Genomic DNA, 13,817 nt, shown 5'->3' with positions numbered 1-13,817 from the left:
AAATATATTAACTATCAGTGTTATTTATAAATAATCTACATTCCTGTTATTCATCATCTGTCAAAGTCAGACTATTCCTTCACACAAAAACCGTTGGTAATATCGATTTCCAAAAAATATGTAGCATTGATCTATGCATTACATTTGTAGAAGGTGTGTTAATGCTACTGTATTATTTATCATATATCTATTCAAATCAAACCATTCCCTGTGTGAACACAACAGACGCGTCAGTATGAGCACTCTATAGAAAAATGACAGGTCATCCATAGACAACAACGATAGGGGCGGAAAAAGTAGGACCAGTCGTTGTGAATGTATCGGCTTTCTACTTGAGTCGGCAATGTCCACACCCAGTAGGTATTTCAGTTCCCATTATTTCAGAATTACCTGATAGAGTACCTATATGCTTCATAGCTTTGCACTCCAGCGATGAAAATGATTTAAAATATTATAAAAATATATTTTTTTAGATATATTATCAGAATTCTGTTTATTAGTAATTAATATACATAGGTAGCCGTTTATATTTCGGGAATTGGCAACACTGGTGTTACTAGGTGTAATTTGACTTCCGAATTTTGAAGTTTGACGTTTTTAACGGCAAAATTACTCAGAAAGTTTTAACAAACGGACGCGTTTTGTTTTTTTTAAATTCATCTGAAACATTTATCTCGACCAAAAAATGGAATTAACTCGTGAAAATTTTCGTGTGATAATTTTTCACAACTTTCGATTTGGCTTATCGCAAGAACAGTGCATCATTGAACTTAGTGCGTTATATGGCAATAATAAATCATCCAAAACTACGGTATATCACTGGTTTAACGAATTTTATCGTGGCCGTCGTTTGCTCACAGACGAGCCGCGTGAAGGTCATCCAAAATCGGTTGTTTCTCCAGAAAACATCGATGCTGTGCGTGAACTGAGAATGCAAGATCATCATGTGATATACCGTGAGATTGAGGCATCCCTGGGCATTAGTAACACTAGCGTGTATACGATCGTGCATGAACATTTAGACGTGAAGAAACTATGTTCGCGTTGGATCCCGCATAATTTGACGATCTCACAAAAAAAGGCGCGTGTCGATTGATGCAAGGAAATGCTTAAAAATACAATCGAGGTGCTTCAAAAAACGTTTACTTATAAGATTACTATATATGACGAATCTTGGATCTATACGTATGAACCTGAAAGTAAACAGCAGTCGACCGTATGGGTCTTCCAAAATGAGCTTAAACCAACAAAAGTTGCTCGCGCTCGAAGCACGACGCATATGGTCACCTGTTTTTTTGGAAAAACCGGCCATATCGCAACCATGCCTTTAGAGAATTGTAGAATAGTCAATTCTAGGTACAAAACCATTTTTTTGCCAAAAGTTTTTGGTAAAATAACGAAAAGCAACCGTCGGCGTCAAATCATCCTTCATCAAGACAATGCGAGCTCTCACACATCAGCTCAAACAAGCGCCTATTTGATCACTCAAAACATTAAATTGATGGGTCATCCGCCGTACAGCCCTGATTTGGCACCCAATGATTTCGTTTTATTCCTGATAGTCAAAGATAAATTACGTGGTCAACGATTTTCTACACCTGAAGAGGCGGTTGATGCATTCAAAAACCATGTTTTGGAGTTACCTTCTACAAAGTGGCAAAAATGCTTTCCAGATTGGTTCAAACGCATGGAAAAGTGTAGAAATTATCGTGAAGAATATTTTTAAAAACAACCAAACTGTTTTCATTTACAAAAAAAATCGTTTTTGTTTGTTATTCCCGAAATATAAACGGCTACCCTCGTATTATATTAATACAAGTAAATATCATTTGATCTAATTTTATGCGAGGTAGTTACGCAAAGAGGCTTATCAGTATAGTAAAGAGTGCAAAGTTATAAAACGTTTACTCTGGCAACCCTACCATATGCAGTATTAACTAAATTACCCGTACAATTTCAGAATATTAATGGAAAGGGGTGCATTATTTTATTCTGCTTTAGGGCGGCACTTTACCTAAAGACGTCTATGTGCTTCGTCAAACGGAATCTTCTATTGTTCTTGAATATAAACAATTATAGTTGATTACTTCTTCTTCTTCCACGGCGCTACATTCCGGGGTGGGATTTGGCCTCCTACACAACCGCTCTCCACTCACTCCGGTCTCTTGCCACACTTCTCTAGTTACCGGGTCTTCCTATATGAAGCCAATCCACTTCTACGGCATCAGCCCATCTCCTTCTTGGACGGCCTCTGGGTCTCTTCCGTTGGGGTAGCCACTTCGTCATGATCATCGGCGCTCTAACTTCAGGCATTCTCTACACATGTCCCGCCCATTGTAGTCTTTGGGACTTACAGTGTCTTATGATTGTTTTCTGTTCAATCAGCTCTTCCAACTCGTGGTTCATTATTTTTATTCTGTAGTTCCCATTTTCCAACGTGGGTCCAAAGATTTTGCGGAGTATTTTGCGCTCGAAGACAGCTAATTTGTTTTCCTCGTTTTGAGTTAAGCACCAAGTCTCACAGCCATAAGGGACCACTGGCCTTATAATTGTTTTATAAATTAGAAGTTTACTTCTTCGGCCTAGAATTTTCGACCCCACCAGTCGCTTACAGGCATGCCAGCATTTATTCCCGGAGATAAGGCGGATTTTTATCTCCTCTCCTGTCTTATTTTGGGTATTTAGGCTGGATCCGAGATACGTGAACTTGTCCACCCTTTCATATGCATGCTGTCATGTGTATATATTCTGCAGCGGTATCTGATTGCATGTGCTGACCATATACTTAGTTTTTGACTGGTTTATTTGCAGCCCAGCGTTTTCTGCTTTTATTTTCATAGTGCCACCATGGTCGATCGTCTTCTGTTTGGATCTGCTTGTAATTACTATGTCGTCAGCATACGCGCGCACCTGCGTTGTACAATTATCCGCCCATCCTCTTATGTTGGTTTCACGAGCTATGGATTCCACCACAAGGTTAAATACCCTAGTAAGTGGATAGCGCATCCCCTTGTCTCACACCTGATTCGATTTTGAAGCTTTCAGTTTACTCATTTTGCACACTGACAACTGCTTGAGTATTCTTGAGTAGTCTTTATTAGCCTTACTAGTTTTAAGGGAATTCCCAGTATTTTTAGGCTTTGCAGCGTCTTATCCCTATTCACGCTGTCGAAAACTTGTTTAAAATCAATAAACAGGTGGTGGAGTGTCAGGTTGTATTCGTGCGCTTTCTCCATAGTTTGCCTTATGAGATGGATGTGATCTATGGTGGATCTATTTGGTCGGAAGCTACATTGGTATTCTCCCAGGATTCCCTCACCATAGATCATTAACCTGCTATACAGTACAGATGAGAAAACTTTATAAGCTGCGTTTAGAATTGTGATCCGTTTGTAGTTATCGCACATTGTTTTGTCTCCCTTTTTCAGAATAGGCACGATTATACCCATCTTCCATTCCTTAGGTAGAATTTCTTTTTCCCAAATATTGAGAATTATCTTGTGGATATTTGCTTCCAGTGTTGGGCCACCACTCTTTAACAGCTCGGCTGTTGTCCTGTCGGTTCCAGGTGCTTTATTGCTTTTTAGCGTTCTTAATGCTTTTATTACTTCAGGCAGATTAGGCTCATCAATAAATTCTTCAGCAGTGTAGTACAATACTTCTTCCGTTCCCTCATGATAAGACTGATTTAAAAGTGTTGTGAAGTAGCCTTTCCATCTTTCCATAATGTCCTCCTTTTCGATCAGCATTTGTCCTTCACTATCATTACAGGAGTTTAATCTGGGTTGATAGGATTTCGTTAGATTTCGAAGAGTCTTATAAAATTTTCTGGGATTATTGTTTCTTCTTTGATATTCCATGTCTTGGAGTATTCTCTTGAGCATCATTCGCTTTTTCTCTCAACAGAGCTTTGTTTTACACTACAATACACATACATTTACAATACATAAGTACAAATTCTTCCATGTCATTTTTGAAATACACTAATTTACTCTGTCTTGAGGAATTAAGGGCGATCCTTGTCGCTTTTGATCTTAAGCTTGGAAACATTTGTAATAAGTTTTTTGAGAATTTTAGCTTGAGATCGCTAAGGTTTAAGATATAATAGCGGCGCGATACTTCGATATAGACTCAAATCGTTGACATCTTTAGTTTTGAGGGCCAACGCAACTTCCATGCGCCATGGTTAATTAGTCAGACTGCAATTATTCACAAATCTGCACGTGTCGTTTCTGGTCACCAAAGACGTCGAATAGCAACGGAAGTAAACTAGACATTGCGAACACGACAAAAAAACAACAGTCACATTAAACCTTTTGTATTAATACATATATTTTGTTTCCAACCAGTGAGCTGATTTTTTTGATGGGTAGATATTTTCGTTTTTACTAAACTTGGTAGCTATTTCTATATAATATACCAAATGATTCGCCTTGATTTGCCGCTCTTCGAGCAACCGCCGCCCCCAAGCGACGCTCAATCTGCCTGCCTCCACGGGATGTCACTGCGTTGATGAATGTAATATTGAAAAGTGTACCTTTCAGTTTAAGTTTACATAATCTCCCACTAATTGGCTCAAATCCTAGTACTGCCCTGCGGATATCAGAGCTGATTAAGAACCCAGTTCCATAGCGACCCTGCGTACCTGCAGATCCACTCTAATACAAAGTGTAGTTTGTCTTGCTTATGAAACCAGCGCCCTACCATCTTATTTCCTGTAATGCAGTCACGCTCATTTTATACTAATATGTAATTCAATTGCAACCTCCTCCATCTTACCCGGCTGCAACATAATGTGTACGTTGGGTCGTTGGTTTATGGGGAGTCCAGGTTCCAAGGCAGTTGTTTTGGTGTTCGTAATCAGGGTTTTTTTTACCGTGTTGGGTGATTAGCCCTACGACAAACCCTCCTCCTTTATCCGGGCTTGGGACCGGCCATAGCGTAGGTAGAGTCGTTCCCTATTACTATAGGCGGAGTAAGTTAGTTAGTATAGTTGATAACATGTATACAAATAATTAGTATTCTATACAACAACAAAAGAAATTCAATCAGGGAAAAACCTGTTGGTAAATAATGCAATTCGTCGTTTTTCTTTGTAAATCTCTATATATATAAAAATCTCGTGTCACGATGCTTGTGGTCGAACTCCTCCGAAATGGCTCGACCGATTTTTATGAAATTTTTTATGTATATTTTTTAGGTATGAGAATAGGTCAACAAGTATATTTCATACCGCTAGGTGATTAGGGTATCTCTATCCAGAAAATTTTTCTTTTATTTTTTCGACAATTTTTTTTTGTATTTTTTTTAATAATTAGCATAAAAAATTACCTATTACCCAAAATTTTCACCCTCCTACCTCCACTCTCCCATTTTTTAATCGCGATTTTATTATTTTTGTATGAACAAATTTAACCGTCGTTCGTATTTGAAACAGAACGAAATTATTTATGTTGTTGAATGACAGATGGTGCTTCGTCCGAGAAGAATTCAAGAGAAGCGTCGCGTCATTTTGACATTTCATTCGGCATATCACAACGCAGTGCGTGCAAAATTTTGTATGATTTATTTTAATTTATCTATTTTTATGTGCGTGTATTACAGTGCACAATGCCAGCAAGACGCAAGGGGGGCCATTTGGGCCGTCGAACGAATAAAGCAACAAACATGCGAAATAGTAGAGCAGAAAAAACAGACGAACAAATCTAACAAGATAACAAAAACGTGAGTGTAAGCATGTCGCAATTGCGTGCATCTCAATCACAAGAGGCACGAGCTGAACGAAATCAACAACGACAATTGGAACGGAGCCAAGCGCGCCGGTTCGTAGTTAACACACGCAGAGCAAATGACCGACAACGCCAACAAGTACATCGAACATTTACATCCGCTTCGTTCCTTCGTCTTGCATTCGAGTACGAGCCAGATATTGAATATTCCGCTCATACGAAAGTGCTGATTGGTGCTATGGACAAAGAATGTTCCCATTGTCATGCGCTCAAATTCAAACATGAGTCAGCCGGGATATGTTGCGCATCAGGAAAAGTGCAACTACCAGAAATTGAGATACCACCAGAACCATTGAACGGCTTGCTCATCGGCACGGTTCCAGATTCAAACCTATTCCTGAAGTCCATTCGCACATTCAATTCATGCTTCCAAATGACTTCGTCCGGAGCAACAGAAATAGTTCACAATACTGCGGCAAATGGTCAACAATTCATTCTACGTTCAAAATCAAAGGTCAAGTATACCACAAAGTAGGCTCATTGCTGCCAATGCCAAATGAACCACATAAATTTTTACAAATCTACTTCATGGGCGGTGAGGACATCAATCATGCAGATGCACGTTGCGGCTACAATAACCTCAATTGCCAGGCGCATCGTCGGCGAACTGGACGCCCTATTGAATGAGCACAATGAATTATTGAAATTCTTCAAAGCACACATGCACGAATTGCAAAGTGACAATCACGCTATTGTCATCAATCCTGATAAAACACAAGCTGGAGTGCACGTGCGTCCATTCAATGCACCTGTTGTTGACGACATTGCTGGAATCATGGTTGGCGCCCGCGCGTCGACGCGAGAAATCGTGATTCGAAGAAGAAACAATAATCTGGAGTTCATCGCTGACACACACCGTTCATACGACGCTCTCCAATATCCGCTAATTTTCTGGAAGGGACAAGACGGATATTGCATAAACATTAAACAACGAGATCCTGTCACAGGTAATTTATTCATTGTGAATATCATTATTCATTTTGAATTGAGAAAATGAATGGTGGGTTTTTTTTTATTTTTATCGGCGGTCATCGTCTACAGCGCTCCATTCCTCTTTCTGTCATAGATCCCATCCCCACACACTTACGATACATTCGTTATTTTTTATTTAACAACCAAAATATTCACTAGAAATAATTTATATGGCAGAACAACGTTTGCCGGGTCAGCTAGTAATATATATGTTTGTTTAACAAGGTAATCGAACGCTAAAGTGCATGCTTAGTATTTTTAAAGTAAACAGTGATCCTCATACTTTTGATCTATTGTCCATTAAAATTTAAAATTCCCAACCTTTTCAAACCTCTGGACCGTTGAAAATATGAGTAATATTTTACGGACCGCAAACCCAAAATAAAAACAATTATTTATACTTGTTTTTCCTTCCACCACCCGCAACGTCTCCACACCCGTTATGCAGGCGTATATTGTGGCGTAATGAAGGCTAGGCGCTCTTTTAATTTGTGCCGAAAGTGTCCCAGGAGCAACTTCTCAAGACCTTGGTTGGGTTGGGTTGGAACAATTCTCGTTGAGAAAGGACCTTCTCGCTCGCCGTTCAATGCCGCAAACTTTTTAAAAGCTGAGAAATTTTCCCTCGTAGATACCAAGTCGCAATGACCGACCGGTCCAACGGAGGGTCGGACCGACTTGAGATGCTCTTCCCTTTCAACCGACATATGGGGACACACTCAGAGGATGTGATCGGCGTCCTGCAATTCGCCACATAAACAAGTCGGAGATTCTATTAGGCCAAGCTGACAGAGCTTGGAGGCAAAACCACCGTGTCTGGTTAAGAACTGAGAAGTCCAATGGTCTGGAGTCAATCTGGTTATCTCCTTGCGCCACTTCAAATTAGGAAACTTTGTCAGTCATACGTATTTATTTTCATTGAATTAAGACTATAATTTGATGGTGTTGGTTAGTTTTTACAATTCAATGAAACCCTGCGAAACCAATCCATAATAGATAATATTCAAAAATTACTCGTCTATCTATAAAATATATAAAATTATGCAATTAAATCATACATAAATTTGTATATTTTATATAATACAGAGTAATACGTTTTATCTATTATAGTTTGGTTGAGGCAGGGCATAATGAATTAAAAAAAATAACTTACAATATGACGTGTAATATGTATTCTTAATCCAACGAAAACAAATAAGTATGAATGAAAAAGTGTGCACAATTTTGTTGTGTCGTCCAAAATATACCAAATCTGATTTTGGCACGGTTTAATTGATGTTTAAAAACTAACTAACACCATCTGAAAAGTATAGTCTTAGTTCAATAAAAACAGTTATACAATTATAGTCTTAGTTAAACAATTATAGTCTCAGTTCATTTTTTTAGTGTTAAGAATGTTACATTCTCAAATCGCGTGTCTTATTCTTTGAATAAAAAAAGTAGTTTATTAAAAACCGATCCTAATAGGACCATATGGGCCTCCACAGAGTAGAGGTTTGTATTGACAGATTTTTGTTATTTACGAAAAATGGATGTCAGCCACTTTCTCAACCTATTAGGTCCATACCCTGACTCACACACAAATTGAAAAACAATATGTGTACTGGCCAGACCCAGGATTCGAACCTGGGACCCACGGCGTGATAGTCCAACGCTTAAGCCGCGCGGCCACTGTGGGTATAATCATATTATGCTCATCTAATAATACCCTTCAAATCCGTGGTTATCCACTCATCGGTTCTATCAAATCGTGAACTCTTCGATGGCCATCGGTTTATTTTGTGGTTTATCCTCGTTATGCACATCACGCACCTTTACTCGTGCATACGTTAAAATAATCTAACCCAAGACAGTAATATATTGTTCTGTTCCAGAAAACGACAAGTGCCACATCCCTGGTTCTTCAACGCAGGGCATCTGCAAGTTAAACAAGGATTGTCCGTCGGCCGCTCAGCAGTTCAGCTACTCAGGCATCAGACCAACAAACTGCGGTTTTGATGGTAAGCTACAACATTCTTCTTCTTCTACTTTTGGTCTGCATACATAATATTATGAATATTGACAGCAGGCTTATGGACTAATACCGCCTGTACACGTTCATGGGTTTACTGGCACCAATAGTGTGTATTTTAAACTATCACGACAATTTACACGATAACGTGCCATGTCTCGCCTATCTCATTCGTCAACCGGAAGCAAGACGCGATGTTGTTATTGTATGGTGCTCATAGCTCATAGCTCAGGGCTCTAACCTGAGGGCCCGAAATCAGGAGGGGCCCGGCGTGGGGAGTCTACCAGATGAGTAAGATAATCACACATCACAAATTTACTCTAACAGTAAAAAAGGTCGCCTGCGGCGCTATTTTCCTAATATAATGTTAATATTTAAAAGTATGTGCTTGTACGATACAATTTTTAATTGTGTATCGATACTCGACAACATTCAAATGGATGTATTATACAAAAAAAAAACACTAAATATACACATTAATTTTACCACGTACTCCATTTGAAAAACGCTACTGTAGAGCATCACAGTGCTTTTATCCTTAGCGATAGTTAGGGGGCCCTGCAAAGATCCTAGCTTGTGGGCCCGCTTCAGGATGTGGGGACCATGATGGTGCAATTTGGCAGGTTGTGAAAATTGGTACACGTCAAAAATATGTTCCACTAAGTAGTTCGTTTTTTTCCCGGCAGGCTCTCCACTATCGTTCTAGTGCGCAGGCGCAGATAACTCACAAGTTCCATTGGCGTGTGAAAATTCAGAAGCTTCTGACTTTTTCAGATCCATACCTACACGCAATCTTGAAACTTGCACAATAATACGTGTTTACACGTGCATTTTACAACGTTTTCATTATGTCGTATTCTTATTTGTCCGGTGGTTGTTTATCCAGTACAAATCTTGCAATCGATTTTTAACTAATTTCCCGACTAGCTAGACATTTGAAACTTTTAGAATAAATCAGAACACGATACCAATGCCTTTTTAATACTTTTAGCCGTCTTTAAGTAGAATTGAATTCATTTTCAGCTAATTTTGTTTTGTATGAAAACTTATTTCGGAAGAAATCCGTAATCCAATCCACTATTATTGGTTGCTAGGGGTCTGGGGTCCAAGAAACTAGATTATTAATATATACGTGCGTTACTATGAAAATCAATATGAAATGTCAAAATGACATTTCAGTATTATTTCTATCAAGTACACATTTTTTTGATCGTTTAAGCTAGTCAAGTCAAGCTTATATGATTCCACACAAAAATTAAAAACGTTGTATATAAAAAGATGTCGCCTTTAAATTAATCTAACTAAAACATTCCGCCGTTTCAACCAATTGGGCCGTATGACTTGGTCGCCACAGCCAATTTTGTTGCGTTTAAAAAAAAATATGGTTATTGCGGATGTGAAAATCTCTTCACATAATTTGTTCTTTTTTGTACTATATATTTATCATGCTCCTTTATTTTATGGGTACTTTTTATGAGAAATTATCTGTAAACTGAGTAAAATCACACTTAAGTGGCGACCTTAGTCTTGAGTATCTGCTCCTGAGACATTCCCAGGTGTAAAAAATCTTTGATGTTTCACACCAAACGTAGGGCCTCGTGATACGCTCGAGTAAGACCGTATGTGTTGCGGGGCGGTTTGGTTTGTTGGGTTCATTTTGTTTGTGATGTATATTGTGTGTTTTCAAATATTAACTGTGTATTGTTACAATTTCAGGTGACTCCGATATAATCTGCTGCGTAGAAGGCAACGGAAACCAGGGTAGCAACCCTAGCGGTGGAGACGCGAATTTTAACAACAGGAACCCTGGACCGAACATCGCCAACAATGTGACCTTTGGGCAAAGACCAAGTGAGTTGATTCGTTGTCAAACGGGACAATCCGCTGCTGGATTAAGTCTTCTCCTCCACTCCTCGTAGTCTGTAGTTTTCCGCTGGGAAATTTATGCCATGTACAAGCAGTGATGTTCCTAGACAAAGTGTCGCCCTTCGCGTAGATTCAGAACTCCACCCCCTTTCAGTTTTAGTTTCAAATATAGTGTTAAAATATTCAATATATTTTGTCTCAATTCTGTTTACAGATACCAACAGTAATACGAATAATAGAGGTACGTCTGGAAACACAGATTTCAACCCTAGCAGCACCGCTGGCTCTGAAAACTTTGAGAGCACGGCAGCTGTCAACAGCAGGAGAAGCGGAAAGAAATCCATTAGTGAGAGAAGTATGGAAACAAATTTGAAGACTAATTAATAAACTTACTTAATGGGAGACATGCTTCATAAAGGTCAAAATTGTTGAATTGTTACTACCCATATTAGAAGTAATTATTCGCAATCGGGTCCCGACAAAACCGCCTGAACCAAAACCGCCCGGACATTGCCCCAGACATTGCCGCCAAAACAATTTAGAAATGAGACAATTTTTGAACATACCTACATAATTCTGGAGACACTCATGAGAAGATATAGCCAATATAAAAAATCTTTTTTGAAAAAAGTAAGACACCCGGCAAGAATCGAACCTGCGTCTCTTTGGTATCGCGCTACGACTGCCATGCTTAATTGCGACAAATTTTAACTCAATTTGGAGATCGCTTATGAGCAGGTATTAAAAATGCAAATTACACTTTGTAAGTCATACGTATTTGTTTTTATTGAACTAATACTACGAGTACCTACAATTTACGGATGGTATTGGTTAGTTTTTAAAAATCAATTGAACACTGCCTAAACCAAACCATAATAGTTTTGGTATATTTTGGGCGATAGGTACGATAGAATTGTGCACACTTTTTCTTTCATACTTATTTGTTTATGTTGGATTAAGAATACATATTACACATATTGTTGGTTTAATTCCAAAGCCCTGCCTAACTCAACTATAATATTCGTAGACAAAAATCTTTTATAGATAAACGAGTATTTTTTGACTATTATCTATTATGGCTTAGTTTCACAGGATTTAATGGAATTTTAAAAACTAACTCACACCATCTGTAAATTGTAGTCTTATTTTAATGAAAACAAATACGGTTGACTGACATAGTTTAGTGTGCACTAGGGATTCCAATCCCGGGATCCTGAGCTAATTTCGATACCTATGAATCCCGGGATCAATAAATATAATCCCGGAATTTCGGGATTGATTTTTTTATCAATTTTTATGGAACATAAAATAAAAGCGAAAATATAACAGAAAAAATAATTTTAATAAAAAATAACTACATTAGAAATAAATTAAATTTTAATAAAGTTTCATCTATATTTATACCCATGTGTAAGTTGCCGATTCATTTTATTTTTTCACATAAATTATTAAAAATGAGAAAGATTGGAAGTAATTCCACCATGATCTCATACGTTTTACGGCAGATTCATATTTGGCTGACTAATTAGATTTATGAAGCGGAGAGACCATAAGTACGCCATGATTATTTGTTTTACTATTTTAAATCTCGCTAATCCATTCATTCAGTCTTTACTATCAGAAACAGCAATCTCGTATTAATTCACATTATTATTTTTATATATGTATATATATATATATGACACCCCGGAAGTCCCGGTAGGGAGGGGAGTCGGGGCCGCACAGCCCGATCCGACCTCCGCACTCAGCTCACCGGTCAACCGGGCGTCGGTACGTGGAGTCACACGACCAGCTTCCACCCTTCGACTAGCTCAGTGATCGAAATAATTGTTTAGGGCGGTCAATTGAAGCTGGGTTTTGGTGTTTCGGTAGAGCACGTTCAGTGTAAGGTTAGGTTAGGTAAAGATGCAGGATTGACAGTTGATTATGTTAGATCTTCCCAATGAAACACACGTGGTTCGTAGCACAGCAGAGTTTTATATTTAACAGTTAGGTTCACAACAAAAAAAAAACATACACCACACAATATCATTAATTTAACACAATTAACACAATTATGAAGTTTTACGCGGTTTATAAATTTTGAACAGGCCTAAATTTACTCAAGATGGGCGCCGTAGGCTGTCGATTAAAATCTAAGGATCAACGGGACACATAGTCCGTCGTGTTTCGGAGACTTCCACCAACTGCCCAACGGCTTCGGTTTTACCTGCCTGCCAGATTGGTATGTCCTCGTTTCCCCTTATCGCTGTCCCTTTCGATCTACCCCTGAACGTCCGACCCTCTCTATCATTCTTGCCCGCAGCAGAACGCTTGGGTCTTTACTTGGGTTTTACCTAAAGGGTCGTCCAAGTCACCTTTTTGGCAGGTAGATGAAAGTTACAGCGATTTCGAAGAATTGAAACCAAAGAAACAACATTTATAGTTAATTAATAAAGAGCATTGTATTCATACAGCGGCGATAAAAGGACTTTGGCTTGGCGGAATATAGTAAACATGAATGTGGCATCCATATCTTTGCTCGTACTTTACCCTTAAGGGGTCCTCCATTTACGTATAAACGTGGAGGTATCATATATATATATATTTAATATTGTTTACTCCATTAAACTTATGTTTTTCCAAGATTGAACGTAAATATACAATATTAACAATAAATGTCTTAAATATAATAAAGTATACTAGATTTATTTTTCACCGATTTTATCAATTTTATGTGTAAATATAAAGATTTTATATTAACAATGGAAGAAAATGCCAATCCCGGGACCAGTCCCCGGATTCCGGGATTGTCAAATTGTAATCCCGGGATCAGAATTTTGGCACGGGATTGGATTCCCTAGTGTGCACTATTTATGGCGGATCTTAACAGCCTACCTCCACCCTTCGCCACTGGCTTCCATTGCAGATAGCATCCCAAGAAGAAGATTTTTTTTCGACCATGTCCGATCCTAATAAGGTCATATGGGCTTCTACAGAGTGGAGGTTTGTGTTAACAGATTTTGTTTTCACGAGAAATGGATGTCAGCCACTTGCTCAACCTATTAGGTCCATACTCTGTCTCTACACAAAATAAAAAACAATATGTGTACTTGCCCGACCCAGGATTCAAACCTGGGACCCACGACACTATAGGCCGACGCTTAATATAAAATACCTAACGTATGTGATTTTAATCCCTA

At 38.5% G+C, this 13,817-nt stretch overlaps 1 protein-coding gene across 5 annotated transcripts in view; it reads left to right on the top strand.

The window, feature by feature from the left end:
* Positions 1-13,817, top strand: part of LOC147076990 (trypsin-1-like) — a 37,614-nt gene that overhangs the window by 7,248 nt on the left and 16,549 nt on the right. For all 5 annotated transcript variants that reach the window (XM_085940620.1, XM_085940624.1, XM_085940621.1 and 2 more), the window contains exons 3-5: positions 8,633-8,758; positions 10,486-10,620; positions 10,850-10,990. In XM_085940620.1, coding sequence (XP_085796746.1) covers positions 8,633-8,758; positions 10,486-10,620; positions 10,850-10,990 — 402 coding nt within the window. The remainder of the gene's footprint in view (positions 1-8,632; positions 8,759-10,485; positions 10,621-10,849; positions 10,991-13,817) is intronic.

Source organism: Rhyacophila brunnea, unplaced genomic scaffold (genome assembly GCF_057557595.1).
Source record: "Rhyacophila brunnea isolate RB1 unplaced genomic scaffold, BYU_Rbru_1.0 scaffold_13, whole genome shotgun sequence".
In the NCBI taxonomy this organism is placed as follows: Eukaryota; Metazoa; Arthropoda; class Insecta; order Trichoptera; family Rhyacophilidae; genus Rhyacophila; species Rhyacophila brunnea.
This window is presented reverse-complemented; position numbering and strand designations above follow the sequence as displayed.